At 41.9% G+C, this 16,361-nt stretch overlaps 1 protein-coding gene across 1 annotated transcript; it reads right to left on the reverse strand.

The window, feature by feature from the left end:
* Positions 1 to 3,245: 3,245 nt before the first annotated feature.
* Positions 3,246 to 6,069, reverse strand: LOC108702217 (protein kinase C delta type). Its single transcript, XM_018237721.2, has 5 exons — positions 5,890 to 6,069; positions 4,709 to 4,831; positions 3,976 to 4,185; positions 3,570 to 3,723; positions 3,246 to 3,444 (listed from the first exon to the last, which is right to left on the reverse strand). Exons 1-3 carry the CDS (start codon positions 6,010 to 6,012, stop codon positions 4,051 to 4,053), a joined length of 381 nt encoding a protein of 126 aa, XP_018093210.2. The 5' UTR covers positions 6,013 to 6,069; the 3' UTR covers positions 3,246 to 3,444; positions 3,570 to 3,723; positions 3,976 to 4,050.
* Between the last annotated feature and the right edge of the window lie 10,292 nt (positions 6,070 to 16,361).

The raw sequence follows: 16,361 nt of genomic DNA on the forward strand, positions 1-16,361 counted from the left end.
GCACTGCAGTTACACAAGCACAGATATGCTCCAGTTCCCTGTCAGGTCCTGCTAGCTGCTGATTGGCTCCTGTCCTACAGTGCAGTGAGCTGATAGCCGCTGGCTCCCCTGCACAGCCTGGGAATCCAGGGAGCAGGAAGTGTTAGAGAATGGAGAAATTATTAGGGTTTTTGCAGAAATAGTGAATAAATCAGCCTGAAACACTACTTTTTTAAGCACGATTCTTCTATATCTAAATGAGTATAATGCACTGGTAAATTCTTATTTTTTTACACAATATGTCTCCTTTAACCTTTATCACATATAATAGAACAGAAACAAATGTCTGCTATTCACCTCTGCACCATACTGTGTTTGCACCTACAGGCAAAGTATTAGTCTGGGTGCTGACACATGGAGCAGATTTCAGTATGGAAACGCTAATGAATGCGTTTTTGTGTTGAATTCTGCTCCATGTCTCTGCACCCAGGCTAATGCCATGCCAGTGAGTGCAGACATATAATGGAGCAGAGGTGAGCAGCCAGGCTGTGTTTATCCGTCACATCTGACCCTTGTTTGCCTCCCAATAGATTTTCCATTTTTAATCTCTCACCCACACAACCAATTCATTCTAATAACACTTATCAGAGTATTGCAAGTCTCAGATAAAGATTTCTTGATCTCACCCTGTGTGCTTTGTTATGCAACATGTTTGCTAACACTGCCATAAAAACCTGCTCAGGCTGTTCAGGAACGGAAGTGACCATAATAAGGAGTGTATGGGGCATTGGCAGATGAGGGAGAGGAGCTGCAGTGCCAAATGGAATGAGAGAAAGGTGACCATACCATGAATGGCTACTCATATGGATCATTCTGTTTGACAGATTCTTGATTGGTTGGTTATCAGTCAGTGTATGCAGGGCCATTTTGGTGCTCAGTGCTGTCCTGAGACGAATTATTTGCCAAAATTACATTTTAAAAATTGGAATTTCAGCTCCTAAGGTTAACAGTAGCAACTTTTTTTTGCCGACCTGACGTTGCCATCTGAGCCGAGTTTCTCAACTCCCCAGAGTGTTTGGCCACTTTAAGGGTTGACATTTGATGACTGTGCTTTCTTTTGTGCCAAGTCAGCAACATGACATCTTTAATGCCTGTTGGGTTTTGTCTTTTGTAAAAATGGGCAGATAAATATGAGAAATAGTTGGCAATATTTCAGGTGAATTTTCTCATTGCAATGCAGGCAACAGAGGCCCTATGACTGGGTGTGTCAGCCTATGTGTGTGTGTGTTTGTACAGTTATGTAACCAAATGCGTACTTATTTTACTTTGTTACATTTGCAGTTCTTAATCAATTTTCTTTCAAGTATTACCCAAACAAAGGGCTGCACTAGGAACATGTATAGTGTATAACAAAGGCTCTTGCATCAATATAACAGGCTTTACCTCCAGAATGTCCCTACTAAGCAAACATCACTCTCTCTGGAACAATAACAAACTTTATTTTCCCACAACCTGCGAAGATTAAAGACAATTACAATTCTCCTTTAAATCATCCTAAGGTTAGGGCCATATGAGTCAGAGCTCAGCCTTTGGTGAGACCCAGGCCGAGAATCCTTTGCTCTGCTGCTGCCCTTCTGCAATTCTACCTGATAACTGAGACTATAGTTTCTATATCCTGTTAAAGGATACAGAAATATCAGATACTCTTAAGATGGCCATAGATGCAAAGATGTGATCATTCGAATCCTCGAACGATCGGACTTATCAGATAAAGTAGAAAAATAACAGATCAGATGATTTTATACCCCTGGCAGCAATTGTACGAAAGTTATGTCCGACAAAAGCTGGTGACAGTCTCCCACTGAAGGTTGTCATGCAGAGATATCATCAGCAGCCAACAGAAATTTTCTAACCTGTCTGGTCGATTGAATGACCGATCGGCATGGCATGACAGATGTCGGGACACTCAATACACGATACGAAAATCGGACGTATCGAGGATTCGTACGATCGTAACTTTTCATCAATGGGCAGCTTTAAACTGTGTTTTGATAGGGCACAGTCCCTCCACCTAAACTGCATCAATTTCGCTGCATTTTTTTGCTCATATCACAAGCACCGCTGCTTTTTATAAAACCGATTCTCACCCAGATGCCATTTTCACCCAATCGCCTTCAAACCAAACCAGTGCAGTGTATGTGAACACACCAGCGCCTGACTGTTCCATAATGGCAGCCCTAGGGCATGTATATATCTAGATTTAGGATTATAGGATATTGTAAGTCATAATTCAGGCACTTTCCATGAAGTAGGAAGATATCAGCAGGGAAGGTATTTCTCGCCATACTGCACTGAATGCAGATCAACAGTAAGAGACACCCTATGGCTTCTACAGGATTAATGGCTTCACACCCAAGTAAACCCATCAGTGACATAGAAGCCAAAGCCACTAAAGCTGGCCATAGATGTGTAGATTTTATTCTAACAAGTGATTGTTCATTTCACTGTAACAATCGACAACTAATTCAGATTAAATAAATCAGAGAAATAACAAATCAAATGATGTTCTGGCCATTAATTGACAGACAGCAATTGTACAAAAATTATATTGTATAAATAGTAGTGACTGATATTATCAGCTAGGACGGCAACACATGCAGAGATAATATCGTTAGCTGACAGAAATCTTTTAACCTGTCCAATCGCCATGGTACAAAAATGTCGGGATAATTATTTTTACTACACATGTTCTGAAAATCGGAAGGATCTTCGTTTCATATGACTATATCCTTGTGTCTATGGCCAGTTTAGGCCTCCAAGCACTAGAAGGTATCACTCAGATAAACAGCAAAATAGAAAGGTGCTTATTAAAAAACGAGGCTTTATTTGCCCTCTAATCTGGACAAAATATACCCAGGTTCACTCCAAGGCATTCTCAAGGAAAATCCTTATTACCCAGACAATGAAAGAGATAAAAACCCGTAAAAGGTGACAGCAATCAGATAAAGGGCCCCTGATGTGGGTGCATGTGGGAATATTATCCCTTATAATACATGAGTGACACTCAGAGATCCCTGTATAACTCAGAGCCAAGTGTTAGTAATTGATCCTGAATGACTCACTGTCAGAGTAACTGCCCTGTTTTCCTACCTTTTTCTCTCCCCCAGGTCCAAATGAAAAGACATACCAGGCACTAAATGAATAAGATTTTATTTATTTACATTGCATGTAAAACCAGGGCCGGATTTGCCCTGAGGGCACCCAGAGGCGCCTGTGTAAAACAGTTCTGGTCCTGGAACCAAATATGCAGCCTGTGTTGATTGCGTGTGTAACAATTCTGCTTCTGGGACCCGGCAATACTGAAAGTGATGATTTAGGTTGTTTATTAGGGCTTTGTGTCCCAGGCATCATATCAGGTCCACAGGTGTCAGACTCGATTTTATGGCTGCAGTCATCAGGCAAGATCTGTTTCAGGGAGGAGAGGATAAACAATACATTTGCACATTCTCTTGTAGTGCATTTGAGCTGCCTATCCTAGGCAAAGTATCAGCAAAAGCAGTTCAGTTACTGATTATATAATTATCGATTACCTTTCGTTGTTCCAGGCCGAATATTAAGAAGCACCAGGAAAGACATTAGAGTCGAGAGCATCATGCAGGAGGTTAATCGGCCACTGATGGAGCTCCTAATCCTGCTGCAGGACTTTCTGGTTCTTCCTTTGGGTTTTTGGTCCTCAACTGGTTCCTGAGTAAAGTAGATATTTATACTAAGTTCAGTTATACATCCCTGAATTAACAACCCTTTCCAAATGCAAAGATCTGCTTACTCTACAAACTACAAGAAACCAAATTGGGACCTGTGGGAACTGTTCCCATAGAACGGAGGCTTAGAGGTTCCCTTACTTCCATCTTGACAGTGAGACTCATTAAATTGCATGCATGCAAAAAACAAATTTCCTTCGGTTGATTTTATATTTTCTCCACCAGACTCTCATACCTCAAATGAACCTGCTTAGCTATTGAGCTAAGCCCAGGCTCTGTAGGCTATGTAGGTACCACGTGGCCAGCGATTTCACTGGTACTCAGGGTTCTTGAAGGAGAAGCCTTGGAATTTCCTTTGCTCCTTTGATGTGATTGGCTTTCCAAGGGATTCCTCTGAAGATATCACCTTAATGGTGTTGTTGCATGTGTTTATTTCCTTTATTTCCTAAAAACGAGATAAAACTTGTTATGGAATTTGTCCACTTCCATGAAAGAATATATTCAGACCCAGCATCAGACTGGGGGAGGGGGGTCTGCATCAACTGACCCCCCTACCCAATCCGCTGATTCCGCTTTTGCCCCCCACCCATCATTTTTTCCTATGTCCTTCAGGGTCAGTCCAACCCTGTTCAGACCATTCAATCAAAGACTGTTCTGCGTCCCTAGTTCTATGGTTATTCTATTTTATCTGTTGGATTTCTCCCAACCACTTCCCCCAATGTCATTGTTTGGCTAGAAAGGCCCACCAATCACATGAGTGCAGCTTGCACAACCAATACATTTGTCATATTACCCATAGTCTATCCAATTGCCAGGAATTAGCCATCTTTAATCCATGGTAGAAGTGGCTTTTATTTGCCTATTGTAATCTTTAATGCTCAGTTTAATTCATTATCTTATTAAGGAACAGCAATTTTATAGCATCAAGACCCACTGGAACCCATATTCAGTTCTGCTTTATGACTTACTGGAGGGAATGGTGGTGGAACTGCATGAGCAACCACTGCATCCCAGTCAGTGTCTTGGAATAAAGGCTGCCTAAATATCTCTTTATCGAGGCCCAGTCGATAGTGAGGATCTTTACACAGCAGCTAGGGAAAGAAATATACAAAATTAATATTCACATGGTCAGAATTATCTGTACAAAGCCTTCTGTATCCTAGAGCTGTAATTCACCATAATAAAATCCTTATAGACATATTTATGTATCTTCTCCCTTCCAATAGCCCTGAGGAAGCGCTGCTCACAGTGGGGTAAAACACGCATTGGCAAGGGTTTTTGGAAGATAACCGGAGAGCGAGAGCCACGGAAAAAGCAAAAGAATCTTGATATGAAAATGTATGATATGAAAAGTGTGGTGATTCTGCTGTTGCAGACGGCTATCTTAGGGCAGAGACACACTTGGAGATTCAGGGAGATTTAGTCGCCCAGTGACAAATCGCCTCTTCTTCGGGCAACTAATCACCCCGAACTGCCATCCCACTGGCAATTTAGCTGGCTGGCAGGGAGATTAGTCGCCTGAAGAAGAGGCAATTTGTCACCCACCGACTAATCTCTCCGAATCTCCACGTGTGTCTCTGCCCTTAATATTTGGTCCCAGGGACACCCTATGTATCTATATTAATTACGTCTTCCCTTGCATCCTATGTATGTCAGCCTACGATTGCAAGGGGTTAAAAAGCTGGAGATAAAAGTTTGTGCACTGCTCTTACTGGTTGTAGCCCAGATGGAGGGCTTTTATATCAAACTGACTGTTAGGGAGTAAAGACTGAGGAATTAGGGAGTTAATTGCATGGTGAGGTCTCTGTGAAAAAGAATAAAGGATTTGAAGTATAATGGTGCAACATATACAAAGTGGATGGAAAGTGTAGTTGCTGAACATTGTTTTTAATGCTGTAATGAAATAACAATAAATAAATTGATAAGTGCAAATACATTTAAGTAATGGTTTCTAATATAGGGAATGAATTTATGGTATGGGGGGAATGAATTGGTGAATTTATGAAATTGTGAAATGAAATATGTTATTAGAGCTGGGTAGACAGCAAGTGAATGGCCTAGGTAGCAATTAATATAATTGTGGGTAGAAATGCAGAGGGCTAGTTAAGAGTCACTTTTGAGGCAACTTTCTATTCTTTCTAATACACACCTTGTCAATTAAGGCCTCTGTATTCCAGCTGACATAGGATGGAATCTTCGGTATGTCCTCGAGTACTGATGTTTCTAAAGCGCCGGAGGAATCGCCATGGAATGGGAAATCTCCAGTCGCCATCTCATACAGTATTACCCCAAAGGCAAACCAGTCCACAGAGGCATTGTACGGTTCATTCTGCAGCATCTGAAAAACGAAAGCCAGAAAATTTAATTTAGCAATATTTAGTCAGGTAAACATAGATACAGTCAATACTGTAGAAAGGGCCAATAGGAACTTCTGCTTCCATTTAAATACACATTTACTGTATAGCTGAACCCCTTCATTCCTTTTGGGAATGTTTACATTGCTCCTGGGCCACTTTATACCAGATATAGAGAGAGAGTTGGTAGTTGTCAGTCTAGGTTGGAGCAATGGCAAACAGCATCTGTAGGTGGAGCAGAAATGCCCATACTGTATGTACTAATAAAGGCATTCTAATAGATTTAAAATAATGATAAGCAATTCTCCTATTGAAACCAATAAGACGTTAAGGCTCAGCTGATCCTGGGACAGAGGGACAATACTTAGCAGGGCCGGATTTACATAGTAGGCGCCCCTAGGCCCACTACCGTTCGTCTAAGGAAGGGAGACAGGGGCGCTCCAACCCCCCGCCGTGTGTTTGATATTATATATTGGAATCTTTTTCTGACTAGCGGTTAATTATTGCATTCACTACCGTTCGTCGCCCCTGTCCCCTCAAGGGGGTAAGGAGCAATGGAGATTGGCACACAGGAAATTTAAAAAATGATTGTATCTCCAGCACATCCCCAGTGTTTTTGAACCAATGTGGGTGTGGTTGGGCAGCATGCCGCCCCCCTAAAATCCTGCCACCCTAGGCCCGGGCCTAGGTGGCCTTTCCACAAATCAGGGCCTGATACTTAGGGGCAGATTCATTAAGGGTCGAATTTCGAAGTTAAAAATACTTCGAAATTCGACCCTCGAATTGAAATCCTTCGACTTCGAATATCGAAGTCGAAGGATTTAGCGCTAGTCCTGCGATCGATCGATCGAAGGATTTTTCGTTCGATCGAACGATTAAATCCTTCGAACGATTCGAAGGATTTTAATCCAACGATCGAACGAAAATCCTTCGATCAAAAAATGACAGGCAAGCCTATGGGGACCTTCCCCATAGGCTAACATTGACTTCGGTAGGTTTTACCTGCCGAAGTAGAGGGTCGAAGTTTTTTTTAAAGGGGAAGTACTTCGACTATCGAATGGTCGAATAGTCGAACGATTTTTCATTCGATTCGTTCGATGTCGTTCGAATTCGAACGAATTTAACCAATTCGATGGTCGAAGTACCAAAAAAATACTTCGAAATTCGAATTTTTTTCATTCGAATCCTTCACTCGAGCTTCATGAATCGGCCCCTTAGTGTTGGCCTATGACCATAGACATAAATAACTCCATCTCCTACCTCTGGAGCTATGTAGCCCTCAGTCCCTGCATATCCAGTTGCAGTTTTTCCTTCAAACATGCCTTCTAGTGCCAGTCCAAAATCGGCAATCTTTAGGTGCCCTTGGCTGTCCATGAGGATGTTCTGGGGCTTTAAATCTCTGTAGAGAGAGGGATTGTGAGAGCCATTCGTATTGTACATTTAGAGAGGATACAGAGCATTGATACAAGTGCCCTGATGTGACAGGTCAAATTAAGAAGGGGGAAGGAAGTACTGGAGCTTACCGATGAACAATGCCTTTTCGGTGTAAGATTTTTAGACCCAAAACTATTTCAGCAGCAAAGAATCTGTAGATAGAAAAACAAAGTTAAAATCACAATTTTTTTCCTGCACACCAGTGAACAGAATTCTGTCTGCCCATCTGGTTCTCTATTGCTAGAACTTACTGTATATCTCTTTCGTCCAGGGGTGCAAATCTATCCAAAAAATTTGCCAGGTCTCCTCCGGGTAAGTATTCCATCACGAAACACAAGAGTTTCTATGAAAGAAATCAGAAACAGGGGCAGAGGTTTTATATCAAATATACAGAGCTCGTTCAGTATAGGATGATCTGACTATCTTTTCTACAGTAATTGTTTATTGGCTTGTGTACAGCAGCACTATATATTTCAACTCCCTGTTGAGCTTGACTACACTCCCTTCCCCAATATATACTGTTTGTTCATACAACCACTGTGCCTATAAGTACCGTCTCCATTTGATTGAGAGAATTTGGACTGTCTTGCAAAACAAGAGCACTTGGATGTTTGTCCCTTGTCAGCCTCACTACCCTAGAACATATGAAAGCAGACAAATCATACCGGGGTCTGGAATGCTCCATAAGCGCACGTGAGGAAGGGGTAGTTTTTGGCTTCTTGCAGCACCCGTCGCTCTACCATAAAACTGTCTGTGTCTTTTGCATTATTGAGCATTCTCCTTTTTTTCACTATTTTCAGTGCCACCAATCCCTGGGTGGTGCAGTCTTTTGCCAGCAGTACCTGAAAAAGATATAAAGAACCCAGGCCATTAGGTTAGGGCAGTGATCCCCAACCAGTGGCTGGTGAGCAACACATTGCTCCTCAACCCCTTGGATGTTGCTCCCAGTGGCCTCAAAGCAGGTGCTTTTGAATTCCAGACTTGATGGCAAGTTTTGGTTGCACAAAAAACAATTGTACTGCCAAACAGAGCATCTTGTAATGTTCCAGCTCACATAGGTGCTACCAGGTAGCCAATCAAAGCCCTTATTGGGCACCCCAGGAATTTTTTTCATGCTTGTGTTGCTCCCCAACACTTTAGATTTGAATGTGGCTCATGGGTACAAAAGGTTGGGGACCCCTGGGTTAGGGGCTCAGTCACATGTAGGAATAGGAATAATAGAATGGGATGCACCATGGACAGTATATGCCATAAAGGAAAGCCTTATCATTAACCCTACAAGCTCACAGAACTGTAACAGGACAATTTGCATTTGTATAAATTAGCAAAAAACCCAATAATGGACTTAGGAAAAACATCACTTACCTTGGCAAAGCCTCCAATGCCCAGTTCTTTAAGGAATGAGAACCTCTCTAGGGACAGGCGGGAGGGGACATTGTTGGATGAGCAGCCAGGACGGGAGTCATCCTCGGTTGGGGTGACCTCTGAAATAGTATAGGGCTGGGTTAGCTTCATAGAGAAGAAATAGTGTCTCTGCACTTCACTTCATACATTGGTAATAGTGATGTGCGGGTTGGGTAAAACCCGACCCGCACCCAGCCTCCCTCCACCCGTGCCTGCCCGAGCCCAAATTCCAGGTTCCTTTTATAGACCCGAGCCGACCCGCCCAGCGGATGACATCACAAAAAGGGCGGGGTGAGCAGATGTGTGCAGGGGTGCTTCGCCAATGAGGCAAGTTGAGGCTGTCGCCTCAGGCAGCAGCACCCCACTAGGTACCAGGGGCAGCAAAAATGCTGCTCCTGGTACTTTAAGAGCGAATTTCCGGGGGAGGGGGGGCAGCAGCAACTGCTGCTGCCTCAGGTGGTGGAGGGGCCAGGATCACCCCTGGATGTGTGGCTATAAAACTGGAACCTGGAAGTCGAAAGCTGGCAGTGTAAGGTGGCAGGCGGGGAGAGCAGGAGGAAGAGCTTGACCCGGACCCGCCACCTGTTATGTAAAGGTCCTGGAAGTTATAGTTATATCACATTTTAAAGAAGAACTAAGGGTACAAAAGTCTAAAAAAGTCCCCAACTGTGGTTAAACTTCAATACCCAGCATGCCTCAGACCTTGGCTGCTGAACGACAACCCCACCTGGACAGAGTCTTCATAGTGAATGCATTACTTATTATGCCATGTGATACTGTATAAAAAAACAGAGAGACAACCCGTATCAAACTCATGTTATTATTATTATTTTATTTATTATTTCAACGAAAACCAGTCAGTTGGTGTCCATAGAACATGAGTTTGAAACTGAGGAGAGCAAAGGATTGTAGGGAAGTTCTATATGCCATGGGAAATTTAACTTGGAGATCACTTTTACTATGATGAAAGCAAAATCATTCTAAGACACGTTGTTAGTGGTAGAAAGGTAGTAGGTGGAAAGGGTGTTCTGTTTATTCACATTAAACCTTGAATACCCTGCTCACCTGAGGTGCATGGAATTCCTAGTCTGCTAGGGTTTTGTTCCTGGCTCTTGTTGCTCAACTTTATTTTTTTCCTTTCTCCCTCATTGACTTCTGACCAGCTGCGTTTTCTTTTTTGGTTGCAAGATCCTTGTGGACTTGATCTCCTAAGCCTTTTTAAAGGGAGTGACATGAAAGCTGGAGGTGCCGTCATCTTCCTTTTTACAGAATGAGGGGCACCTTTGGTGTCTAAGCTTAGAGGGGCTCTTATTTCTACCACTCGTTTCATTTCTACTTCACCCTCATGTCTTTTGCTACTTTCAGCTTCTCGGTCATCTGATCTACTTCGCTTTTTAACGCTGTTGTTCTTCTGTAACTCACTGCTATCCCTACTTCCTTCATGACTTGATTTAATTTGCCTTTTTGGAGAGGGTGACATGTAATCGTTCGATTTTTCCATCTTCCTTTTTTTAGAACAAAGTTTGTCTTCACTCATAATTGTAATCGAAAAAAACAAGATAAAATGTCAAAAAACAGGAAAGCTCGAGAGCACTTCCTATCGACAAGATGATCAAAATGATCTGAAGAAGATCTAAGCAAGTAAACATCTGAGCTAATGCTGCCAGAGCATTGTGATGTCATTGGTCTCCTTGGCAACACATGGCTTCTTATCCAGCCACCTGTTTTTGTAATATCTGTGTTATGATGTCATCACTGTCAGCAGCAATGCATGTTCATGCACATATCCTGCAAAAGCTACAGATCATATAATAATCGAAAATAGACAATTTTAAATAAAAAAAAAGTGTGTTTGAAAGAATGGATTATTTTAAATAGATTAAAAAAGAGTAAAAAGTGGCATAAAGAAATAGCAGCAGAAAGAAATGCCCAGAGCAGTGAAAGCTTGATTCTAATTGGTTGAGACGTTACTGCAGCCATATGTGTGATGGTCACTACCAAAAGCTTGCTGATATTAATATAAATAATGTTGGACATAACTGGACTGATTTCTACTTTGGAGTCAGAAAGTCATTTAACTCTCTTCTGTGTCAAACTGGAAATGGTTTCAGTTGGGCTTTTCTACTTTGATGGCCTAGAGCAGGGTTCCCCAGCTTTTTATTACCCATGAGCCACAATTATTCACATTGGGGAGCAACACAAGCTTCTGTATTTGGCAGTTCACCTGTTTTTATGCAACTAAAACTTGCCAAGCTAGGAATTCAAAAACAAGCACCTGTTTTGAGGTCACTGGGAGCAACATCCAAGGGGTTAATGAGCAACATGTTGCTTACGAGCCATTGGTTGGGAATCACTGGGCTAGAGGCTTATTAATTACAACAACAACTAACCAAAGGGGTAGAACTTGAGGGAGTATGGAAATTTTAATGAACTGCGTCTTGATGTTGTTGTCATGTTTTAAGTGGTCCAGTAGGTAAGAGCAGCTTCCAGTTCTTCTGGTTATCCCTCAAACTTCTAAGTAACTGAATTTGGCTGCCTGTGTCAAGAAGTTGGACAATACTGTTCTAGATAACCACAGCTGATTTAGTAGTGAGGTTGCTATGTTTCTGATTGATTCTGATCTCTATTTAAATCACCAGACATCATGTCTCTTTACATGCAGGATTTATGCAAAAGTTATTTTGTTAGATTTTGTTTGTACTGGAATCAGTTATTTGAATGAGCTCTAATTCATCTGCTAGGAAAGATGCATTATATATATATACAGGGCAGCCATCAGGGGGGGACAGGGGGGAGAGTTGTAGGGGGCCCCAAGGGTAAGGGGGGGCCCCGGCCATGCCACACTTACTTGATTAGCCGGGCCCCACATTTTCTGAGAGCACTGACTTTGGGAAGGCATGGACGTCTAAGGGGCCCTGACCACCAATTTTCTTATAATGTGGGGGGGGGCTGGCCACCAATTTTGTTTTCTCATGTGGGGTCCTAGCCACCAATATTTTTTTAATGTGGGGCCCTGGCCACAAATGTTTTTTTATGGGGGGCCCTGACCACCAATATCTTTATATTTTTTATTAACATGTGGGAACCCTAGCCACCAATATTTTTTTGTTTTTTTTACAGTGTGTTGGGTGGCGGACCTGTAGGTGGGGCTTGCAGTGGGTGCAGCCCAGGGGGCCCAGGAAATGTTGTCGTATGGGGCCCTGTGATTTCTGATGACGGTCCTGTATATATATATATATATATATATATATATATATATATATATATATATATATATATATATATATATATTGGATCAAACTGTCAATGAATATCTGACACCCAACTACTGCTTAGTTTTCCTTCCACTACTAGCGGTAACATTTTATCCAACAGCATCACCTGCTGGACAAAAAAAGTCTCTCACGTTACTGAATTGCAAATTTTGCATATGTGGAAATCTTGTTGGCTTCCAGAAGGGAAGCTGTAATTCCTGATGGAAGTAGTTTGGCAGGTAGGTCAGACTGAGTGGATTAAGGAGAGAAACTGAAAAAAAAAATGAAAACCCTAAAAATGAAGATAAAAATTCTCAGGTCGCTCTTCAAGCACTTTTGCAATGTAGTTCCCTGCCTCCCCTAAGCTCTCAAGATGTTAGCAATGTTTATACTACTAAAATAATGAATATGAGGCAACTGCTGGTCATTTCAGCCAATCAGCCATTATTTCTTTCAAAACCTGTTGGTGTCCCATGTTGGCTGACACTATGTGTAACATGATGAAACGTTACACATGGTGTCAGAAGCTGGAGCCACACTCCTGATGTTTTGACAGTGGTCATAGTCACATATTCCTTAACAAAAGAAAAAAACATGTTATAAATGACTGCCTTTGATGCTCTTTGTGGTTTAAGAAGTCCCACAGGTCTCCACACACTTTTCCCTATATGAGCTGCTATATGGGAGATACGTGTGGTAATGGATCTGTTAACGGAGTCTTTTAAAGAACAACCTTGCCCTTCTAAAAATGTTGTTTAGTGAGTCATTTGGATCTGTTTGGTCACTTTTCCAGAGGAAATACAATCAGAACAACACTTGAAACATTTCAGTCAAGGGATAAATCTTCTGCCGCCTCCCTTCCTCAGAGAGCAAGCTCTTGGCTAAGTGCCAGGGTCCCTTTAAAGTGCTGCACAGGGCATTGTTATTATGGTTTGAATTATTATTAACACGTATTAATGAAGTACCAATTTATTCCATAGCGGTGTCTAATAAATGAGTGTATACACTGAACATACATAATGTCGGACTGGGCTGGCCAGGCCTGAATTTATGGCAAGGCCACAATGGGCCGGGCCTAGGGCGGTGAAATTTTAGAGGCAGCATGCCGTCCAGCCACATTAGGAACTCAGCATTATTGCTCTGCGCTCACACGTGCGGGAGGGAACACTCGGACAGTGAGGCCTTGGGGCGCCTGGGGCTGGCTCTTGTGGGCCCCACCAACAAAGACCCAGTCCCTGTGGCAATCTGACGCTGCTGCCCGACCTCCTTCTGGAGGAGAGTTGCGATATTGGTGGGGGCCGTAGGGGGTTTTGTGCCAGGGGAGGGAGGTGTGGGGGGCTCTAAGGCAGTAGCCCCAGTGGGCCCCAGGCCCCCTAGTCTGACCTTAAACATACTGATTAATTACCAAATAAAAATTGCCAATAACCAATACAAAACTTTATGAGGGCCCTGCTCAAAAAAAGCTTAACATCTTAACCTGAGAAGTAGATTATGAAACCAGATTCCAGAGATTGAACAGATCTATTACATTAACCTTTTAAAGCCTTGTAGAGTCGAGGGTGCCATGTTTATTTATTCTGTCCCAGATAACACAGATGTGGGACTCCATTTCTCACTGGTAAAGGTGCTGGGAGTCCCCGAGTAGCTATGGCTCAGAGAGAGAATCTACTGACTTGAACTTGCCAGTTTACAGATAAATTTTCAAATTTTATGACACATCAAGTAAAAAGTATCCATGAGTGAAAGTAGGATCTCACCCTTATTAATTTCCTTGGAATAGAACAGATTTTGTGAGGAAGGGGTTAGTAGAAAAGCTTTAGTTAAGGGTTCTAAGGAATCTAACGGTGACTGGTGTAATCTGGTCCTGGTCCCTAAGCCAGATGGGTCAGTAATTGTGTGTAAACCTCCCTCTACCTGATTTCTACTTTACTCTTTAATATCTCTTAGTTATAACACTCCACTCACTCACATTCATTTGTCTTAATGGGTACTTGAGCTGATACACAGACAAGATATAAGGAACATCATGTATAACCTACTTCATTATTACATTTTAGTTTAACATCACATCCCAGTGTGCTGAAAGTTTGCTGTTTGTACAATTTCCCAATCTTCTTTGAGAAATATATAAATACCCTAAAATCATCTGTCATTTATTTTTATATTAGCTTGGGTGTGGCCTTTTGATATTGGGAGTGGTTTAGTAGAATCCCTGTGCTGTTCCTTGCGTCCCCCTTTTGAACTGTAGAAATCTGAGCGCCCTATCATCATTAATCTGTAAGAGAGGCAGTAAAAGGAAGATATGAACTGTTTATACATATGGTACAGGTATGGGATCTATTATCCAAAAATCCCTGCACCATGGCATTGCTATTAGCCGTAGGTTTATGGATTTGCCTTATCATTAGACAGTAACTTGTACTTGATGGTAACACAGCTAAGACGATTCTATTACAAAGGGGTAGTTCACTTGTAAGGTAATTTCTAATATGTTATAGAGTACCCTATTCTTAGCAACTTTTCAATTTGTTTTTTTTTTTTAATTTATTTGCCTTCTTCTGCTTCTTTCCAGCTTTCAAATGGGCTGGTCACTGACGCCGACAGCCGAACAACTGATCCTCTTTGGGCCACAATTTTATAGTTATTGTTACTTTCTTTTCTGGTCCACGCCTATTTATGTTACAGTCTCTTATTCCCACTATTGCCTAATTTCTAGGGCAAATTGGACCATGGCAATAGCTGCTGGAAGGAGCAAATGAGCAATTAATGCAATGGAAAGGTCATGATGAAAGCAAACAATAAGAAAAAAGACTTCAGTGAACAAAAGTGGCTGCTATAAAGAGAGGAAACCACTGGGAGCAGTCAGAGGGAGCCTGCTTTATATCTGGGGTGCCGGCACGGAGACATCACGCATCACAGTTACAATGGAATCGACAAATACAGGTAGGCAAAATTCTATAAATTCTATATTCATGTATAATCACTAATACGGAAACTGGAGCAACCAGTAACCTGTTTGGGTGCATTTGTCTGGTTATTCCAGGGTCCCAACTAGGGGCACTAGTTTAGGGCAAACCCATTTTAGAGAAAAAGGGGAGGTTGCAATTGCAGAACAAAAAGTTTAAAGCATTGAAGTATCAATAACTACTGCTTCTTGTTTGTTCTCTCCTTCCTTATGTAAGTTGTGTGATATTTGCCAGTATCACTGCCAGAGAGCAGGTAATTGGATGGTATTAGCATGCACAGATTGCCGCCATACTTGCTTTGGCTGCTAGCGATCGTTGACCTGGCTGTGGGTTTTCTGTGGGCTTGGAACTGCACTTGCACCAAATAATTGCTTCCATGTCCCATGTTTCAGTATCTGGGTCTTAACTGGAATTTATACACTCATATTTTTATAGTACAGCCTGCTTCATTTTCATAAGGAGGAAAATGAACAATCAAGGCAAAGATGAGTTTTGGGTTCATGGAACTACAAAAAACAAATTGCATGCAAAAATATGAAAAATATGAAATGTAAAATTGAGGTTCAATTAGTGGGATAACTAGAAGTTGACTGGGTGATTATTTCATAATATATTCACATAGGAATAAGTAGTACATGTTATAAGCTGATGTATACTCTACAGGATTACTTAGTGCAAATACATGGTAATTTACCATGAGCAGAAAACAATGCTTGGTGCCACTCTAAGTCATATTTGTTGAAAAAGGAGAACACATTTGGAAAGTATTATTTTCACACATCAGATATATTATGTATCATGATGAGGGGTGCAGAACCTGTGCCAGCAAAGAGCAAGCCTGACAGGGGTTATTTAGCAGACACAGCGCAGAATGTAAAGTGCAAAAAAGGTCCACAATCCACCATGTTTTTCTTTGTGCTCTGCTCATAGAATTGCTGCAGGTCTCTGTATTCATTCACACATGCAAATTAGGCACAGTCCACAAGGGGGCCCTGTATTTGCTCACCTGCCCTATAGCAAGTGGTAAGAACAGGGCTGCTTTGCACCTGCCAGTGCTACGGTCTGCACTCAATTTTTCTTGAACGCAAGGTCCAGAGACAACGGACTGTGGACAGAAGTGCTTTTTTAATAAACACTATAGGTTGTGCTTTTGTGCTCTTACAATTTTGTCTGTGGTCTGGGTAACTTACTAACATGATAGGTGTATAA

This window comes from Xenopus laevis, chromosome 9_10S (assembly GCF_017654675.1).
Source record: "Xenopus laevis strain J_2021 chromosome 9_10S, Xenopus_laevis_v10.1, whole genome shotgun sequence".
Lineage (NCBI taxonomy): Eukaryota > Metazoa > Chordata > Amphibia > Anura > Pipidae > Xenopus > Xenopus laevis.